We start from the raw sequence: 7233 nt of genomic DNA, 5'->3' as shown, positions 1-7233 counted from the left end.
ATACGCGTACATTCAGCGTCCGCGTCCAACACCATCTGTCCTACCCACGTCCCGTCAAGTCTGGAGTACCCCCAGGGTTCCCACCTCGGGCCATTGCTTTTCCTGGTGCATATCAACAGCTTACCCAGTGCCTCAAAACGCAACCAGCACCCTCATGTTTACCTGTTCGCGGATGATACCGCCGTCGGCCAAGCACGAACCAAAGGTACATTACTGTACCATATCCCAATGGACTGCCCTGCAGGACACATTTGCATGGGCCGACCGAGTAGGCGCGTCTTTTAACCCATCGAAAACCGTTGTTATCTCATTCGATGAGGAAGGAGCTGCAGAGACCATCCGTGGCATCCGTGGTATCCGGCCGTCAACGAGTCACCGTCACCTGGAAGTGGGAATTTTGTTCAGTGAAACACTTAGCTTCCAGGAGCACATTGAACAGACCATAAGCAAGTAACTCAGTTTAGACAACGCTGCGTTCTTCTGTGCCATATGGCTGACCGTCTAACAGGAGACTTCGTCAGGAAGCTGTACCTTACGTATGTCCGACCCACAGCAGAATACGCCGCCCCTGTATGGGAGTCCTCCCTCTCTGCTGCACAGCGGGCCACCCTTGAACGGCTGCAAACCAGAGTAGCTCGCACAGTCATGCAGCTTGACAGATGTAATGCCCTTGCCCATCAGACGAGCCCAAGTCGTCATTATTTAGACAGCTGGGGTGGCCAACTTGTCTATCCTGGTGCGGGAATATCGCCTGCCTTCTGGAATTCTTCCATCTGGTCACCACCCAACCAGAACTTCTTGAAGCAGCAGGATACTGCCCCACGCGTAGTCGCCGCCGGCAACTCGCATTCACTCTGCCACGGGTGGGGAAAGCAACTCGCATTCACTCTGCCACGGGTGGGGAAAGCAACTCGCATTCACTCTGCCACGGGTGGGAAAACACGCCAGGAGGAGGTCATTTCTCTTCCGCGCCGCTACCGTCTGGAATGCCTTGCCCGCAGACCTGAGAGCAACAGCCTCACCGTCCCTGTTTCATAGTCACATTTGCACGCACTTCTCTGACACCAAACACATTGCCACTCCTCACTGACATGCCTCTGTCCTCCTTCTTTGAGCTCTGCTCTTATTAATAGCTATGAAAAGTATGAATGTTTTTATCTCCACGTAGATTATCTGCTCAATATTCGTAATAATTTTGTGTTTCTGTTTCCATGTGTAAGTGTTTCTGTATTTCGTATTTTTAAGGCATACCCCGACGATATAGGTAATATTGAGTACAGGACCCTTCTTGGAGACTGGAACACCAAGCCTATATATATTATGTATTTATCTAGCTAGGCTGTTCATTAGCCATCCACTGTCTGCTATCTCAACCCTACAGCCTCCCATTATAATGGAACTCCCTTCAATAAGTTAGTCTATGTCTTTGAGAAATCCTCAAATATATTCACTGATCAGAGACATCAGAGATTACATGTACCGTATGTACAGTTTGTAGATCTACCACGTAACTCTTCGCATGGTGCTAGTCCGATACGAAGTGACTACTGACACTGTGAACTTGTGTGAAGTACAAGGTACGAGCGTTCTACTACATGGTACGGAGGGCATTATGGCTGATTTATGCCCTAGTGCGTAGCCCGAGGTCGTGCACCGTAGCCCAAGGGCCGCAGGCCCGCGGGCTACGGTGCACGACCGAGGGCTACGCACTAGGGCCTACAATCAGCCATAATGCACGACGCACCATGTGTTTATTATAGTTCATACATGCCACGTGCCTAGTTGTAGACAAATAAGGTAAACATGGTCAAGGGAGGAGGAAGGTTCCAATCAGCTGTCATATGAATGAAGGGTCGAACAAGATCGGAAGGAGCTTTCTCCGTGGAATGATAGAACGTTTTGTGTCAGATTTACTTGCAGTTCCAGGAATATGCCTTTGCATTTTGGTGTTAGTGTTGCCTATTGGGCGGTGCGGAAGTTAGCTGATTCGCTGCTGCTTTGGAGTTAACGTTGGATGCAAACATCCTTGACCAAATGGCACTAGTAATTAGACTAGTTTTGAGAGTACATTGTAAGTGTTCTTATTCGGAACAATGATACTCTTTCACATACATCTGAGATTGTGTTCGCATTGCTTTCAGTTTACTTGAGGTCCATATGTACACTGGACATGTAGCTAGGTACATTTGAAGTACATGTACATGTAGATGTACAAGTAGCTGTATATTTTGTAGGAGTTCGAGATACAATCTGATCTATTCCAGATACTTTGTGATGCATGTTCACCTGTCGACTTGTTCGTCTCAATTGACTTGAATTTAGTAATGCATTGCAATGACATGCTGTGTGCTATTGTCACGTTGTTATAAATTACTTCTCCTATGTCGACATTGCCAGTAAAATATAAATGTTTTGGATGGTGCACGTAAGTTAGTTTCGTTTTGTGTGGTGTGTGCGAGTGCATGTGGTGTCCTTAGGAATGGTCCAATGCGTTCTATGTGCGCTGGAGTACTGCCAATTATGTGCCAGGTCACTGCCCAAAAGGCATGGCTTGGTGCATATTTGGCAGTGCACCAGCGTACGTAGTACGCCTGGGGTCATTCCTAATGGGAATAGTACAATGACCGGGGGGGGGGGGGGGCTTCCACTACGGGGGTCATTCTATTATGACACCGGTGGCGTTTGTAGGCGAAAAGTTGTTCCTGCCTGCAGCATGTACATGTACATCAGGGAGTCGTCGACGACTCCCTGATGTACCGGTACATGTACATGTAGAACTATGTTGTAACCGGCGTTACTTCCTTCGAATAGCCTAGCTACAAAATGTAGATGATCTACGCCGAAACACTTCCACTTCTTTCCTGGCGTCAGCCTGGTTTCCACGCGAATATTAAATTTTTATGACACTCGGATATTGAACCGATCGTAAACCTGTCAAGGCGACCACTCGGATAAGGCGTCCACCTGTCCCGGAAGACCACAGGAACCTGGACCAAGGGATGCTATTTCCAATTTTCCAGTCAAATTACCCTGGACAAGGAGACTACCTCGTAACTGAGACCACCTATTGAAGGTCCCTTGAGCGGCCGTCTTAGACAGGCTTCACTGTAAAGACTGAGCTCAGTGCTTTTGCGGTACATTTCGTGCCTCGTAGTACAGTAAAACCTGTTACGGCGACCACTCGGATAAGGCGGCCACCTGTCCTAAAAGACCACTGAAACCAGGACCAGGGAATGCTATTTCCAGTCACATGACCCTGGATAAGGAGACCACCTGTGAATGACCACATTTCGAAGGTCCCTTGAGCGGTCGTCTTAGACAGGTTTCACTGTATAATTATAGTTGTCAGGTGGTTGCCGCATAGCGCGTCTTGAACGGCGTCTCGCAAAGCCCGAAGTACCGCCTCTCCTCGCCTGAGCTCTGAGTTGGGACGACCGCTTGGTACGTAGACCACCATCTCCTGCAAACATCAACGGTCCAGAGGGCAAGACGCCAAGAGGATTTGACTCGGCAGTTGCATTCCACTGCTGATATCTGCGCACGTCGGTCTAGCTGGGTTTGCAGTTAGCACCAGGGAGTAGTACAATAATATTATTACAGTGTTGCACTACTCCCTGGTTATTGGTCAGCACCTTCTGGTTGTCGCCTTAAGCTTAAGGGGCAACAATGCGGGGTTGTTTGCTATCACGACTCTGCTGCATGCCCTTTCCCACCATCTAAACTCTTGTACCATCATCCCTCAATGCGACGGACCCACGATAGGCGGTCAGCCTTTGGGTCATCCTAATAAAGTTATTAATACTTATTATTATTATTAAACTTGTTGAACTCAGGGAGTCGGTATTTTACGACTCCCTGGTTGAACTGTATTTGCAACAACATACATAAAACTAGTACGTAGTGATTGGCTGGTTCTCTATAGAGGTTATGCATTACCTACATGTACATGTATGTGAATGACGGTTATCAGGGTTCTAGCCAGGTCAAAAGAGTAGCCGGGGGCGGGCAGGGCAGACAGCAAACCGTCGACTTCACCGCAGACAAGTGTGCCTTTATAAACCCTATGTCAGGGACCTATGGTGGTAAAGACACACCTGCCCACACACGCTCTCTAGGCTGCAAAGTTCTGGCACAGAGCTCTCCTTCTCACCACCGCAATCATCAGTTCGCACCTGGCGCCTACAATGCAGTCAATGCATGGTTGGCGGTATCCGACATAGCAGGCCAGTACATCAGGTAGCACATGGCATATAGACAAGGGGGGGGGGGGGGGCTATGTACACAGTATGAGTCAGCAGCTTCCACGGTTTCGTTTGATTTAGTGCATCGTTGTGTCACGACTTTGCCAAAGCATCTCAACTGATAATGCAATCGTACATACATCTATGAAAAAAAAGAGTAAAGTTCCCACATTCGCATTACCAAACGGGCTATACAATTGTGTTGAGAAGTAGTAGCACAACCAGCTTGTAGGAAGTTTTGTTAGTGGAAGGCCACCACTATGCCTGATTAAACCAGAACATGTACAAATTTCGGAGAATAAAACACTTTGATATCGAGAAGATCTGGTGTAAAACGGACAATGAGCTACATGTACAATGTAAAAGATATAATCCTGCAGATATAGATACATACCGCCAGACCTAATACGCACCGGAGGCCAGTCCGTGCAAAGCGCCCGCATCCAAATCCAAATTAGAAGTTCAGTAGCGTGCTCAGAAGTGCCGCGTAAACAAGAACATGTCCATCATACGTAGAGCCACAGGACAGTTGAAGATGATTGTAAATTCTGCCGGCTGGAATTTGACTATCTATGAGAAAATGCCCCACGCCAGTCTGGCTATTACGCGCATGTGTGTATACAACTAAACAGACACCCCCCCCCAAAATACACGTGCACAGACAAACAAACGTCCACGACTAAACACATACACGCTACGCAAGCCAGTCTGGCTATTACGCGCACGTATGTACATAGCTAAACAGACAGCCTCCCAAAACAATACACGTGGACAAAAATACACGTGGACAGACACGCACGACCACACCAGCTACACGTTACGTTCGCTCGGCTCGCGATAGTCCATGCCGATGGCGTCGAAGACATCACGCTCCGTCGTGACCTGGACTGGCTCACCCGGCACTCCTGTGCTGCCCATGGGCCGCAGCGAGTACTCGTTCAGTGTGAAGCCCACCTCCAGCGCCTCGGCACGCATCTGCTTGTTGAACATGTCTGAGCCTGTGAAGTACAGAATGCCGCAGGCGTACTGGTCGTGTGGTATCAGTCGCAGGTCAAGACGACGAAAGCGGCGAATCTCATCATCCTCGTTGCTACTGCTCGCGTGTGTGTTGCTCGCCTCGGACTTTACGCTCGTCACGGCAGATGCAGCCGTTGTTGTCGTGTCAGCGCCGGATTCCTGCTTCACGCTTGCACTACCACTCGGCGTGGCTGTGTTGTCTGCATCGGCACTGCTATCGGCGCTTTCGAGTTTGGGCTTCTTTGCAACGCTGCTGCTACCCGATGATGATGTTGGCGCAGCCCCAGCGGAATCCGCAGCAGCAGCGGCAGAGGAGGATCGTTTGCTTGCTTTCAGCGGGCGGCGACAGACGCCAGCGAACTTTGATTCACCATGCGAGATCTCGTCCGTGATGAAGCCCTGCGCCTTGAGCTCGCGCACGAGCTGATGCAGTGGAGAGTTGGGCTGCTTGGATTTAGCCGGTGAGGACACAGACGTGAACGACGGGTGCGCGATCAGGCAGTCCACGTCGCCGCTGCTCTTCGCGCCGCGACGATAGCTGCCACAGATGGTCGCGGTCAACTGCGGGTCGACTCGTTTGGCGGCGGCCAGCAGGATGACCTCCATGTGAGTCATCTCGGTGCGCGGTATACGCTCCTTGAAGTCCTCGTTGTGCTGGAGGCCAATGCGCTGGTGATGGTTGAGCTTGTCGGTGTGCTGGCGTAGCTGAGCTACGCTGGTGATGCCGTCCTTGACGAGCTGTGCAGCCGCCGCAGGTCCTATGCCCGTCACGCCGGTCAGCTCGGCGATGGCGGCGTTGCGTGGGTCGGCGCGGATCTTGTCCAGCTTCTGCAGCTTGCCGGTGGCGAGGAACTCGTCGATCTTCTTGCCGATCTTGTCGCCGATGCCGTCCAGCTTCTGTGCCTCGGCCCCGCTGCCGATGGCCGTGGCACATTTGGCGATGGTGTGCGCCGCCTTACGGTACACGTTGTACTTGTGCACGTGACGATTCACGTTCTTCTCGTAGTCTGCCAGCTCCAGCAGGAAGTTCACCACGCCGCTGTTGACGTTGGCGACGTCGCCCTGCGCCGACTGCGCTTTTCGTTGCGTTGCCATGGCAGCTGCCGGCTCAGACAGTGGCCTTGGCTTTAGTTCTCCGGCAGGCACTGAGCGTTGAATAGACTACCTGGAGCTCGCCCACTAACCCTGTCTGGAATGAGTCCTTACCCGAGGCTCGGCGTCTCGTGCCCGGTGCACCAGTCACTGAGTTCACTGACTGTCTAGCTGCACCGTTACTTTGACTTGCCAGCTTTGAAGGACAAAACTCCACAGCCACTTGAATACACCGATAAACAAGCAACCGCCACGAGTCTCTCCTTCACTTCAGTCCTTCTGCTTCTCTAACTTATAGAGTCAGGTGTGTATGCGAGCAAGGACCAGGTAGGTCCGGAGACAAAGTCGGGAAATACTTTGCTATTACAGGCACGCAGTGGCGAGTGGCACGGTGACGTGAGATGACCTGGTTTTGTTGGCAAGACGGTCGGCGGTTTTCGCTGACGAGCAGCACTCTGCGTCTCGATCGCACCCTTCTTCTAGCCACCTTTCAAACAAGTCTTTTCCTGTTCATTCCCTCGCCTCAGTCACAACAACACAAGACTCTTTCACAGATACATGACTGTACAGTCATGTACTTGCTGGCCTGAACACGCAGCTTTGTAGCTGCAGATCTGCAGAGCTTGTTTGGACCTGTCTTTTGACTTTTTGTACAAAAAGTACGCGCGTGCTGCACGCGGGGCCGCGGCCCGCAGGGCGCGGGCCAGCGCCAGCCCCCATTGCCCAGTACAGTGCATGCTGCACGTGAGGCAAAATTCCGTCAAAAATAATATTTATTTTCGTGTCAGATCTATTTTGAATCATGAAGACGTATTTTCACAGCTAGCTCGTTTTACTAACTACTTTTTCTACCTCCGGCCTATAGCTGTGCCATTCAGGCTGA

General features: G+C 50.9%; 2 protein-coding genes across 2 annotated transcripts in view; one reads left to right on the top strand and one right to left on the bottom strand.

Annotated features, from left to right (window-relative positions):
* Positions 1–4307: 4307 nt before the first annotated feature.
* Positions 4308–6875, bottom strand: LOC135827860 (DNA polymerase beta-like). Its single transcript, XM_065340292.1, has one exon. It carries the CDS (start codon positions 6351–6353, stop codon positions 5052–5054), a length of 1302 nt encoding a protein of 433 aa, XP_065196364.1. The 5' UTR covers positions 6354–6875; the 3' UTR covers positions 4308–5051.
* Positions 6876–7180: 305 nt separating this feature from the next.
* The window catches only part of LOC135828786 (uncharacterized), a 15643-nt gene continuing 15590 nt past the window's right edge, over positions 7181–7233 (top strand). The window contains exon 1 of the mRNA XM_065341218.1: positions 7181–7233. This exon is cut by the window's right edge and continues 253 nt beyond it. The gene's annotated coding sequence lies outside the window, so the exon portion shown is untranslated.

Source organism: Sycon ciliatum, chromosome 12 (genome assembly GCF_964019385.1).
Source record: "Sycon ciliatum chromosome 12, ocSycCili1.1, whole genome shotgun sequence".
NCBI lineage: Eukaryota > Metazoa > Porifera > Calcarea > Leucosolenida > Sycettidae > Sycon > Sycon ciliatum.
This window is presented reverse-complemented; position numbering and strand designations above follow the sequence as displayed.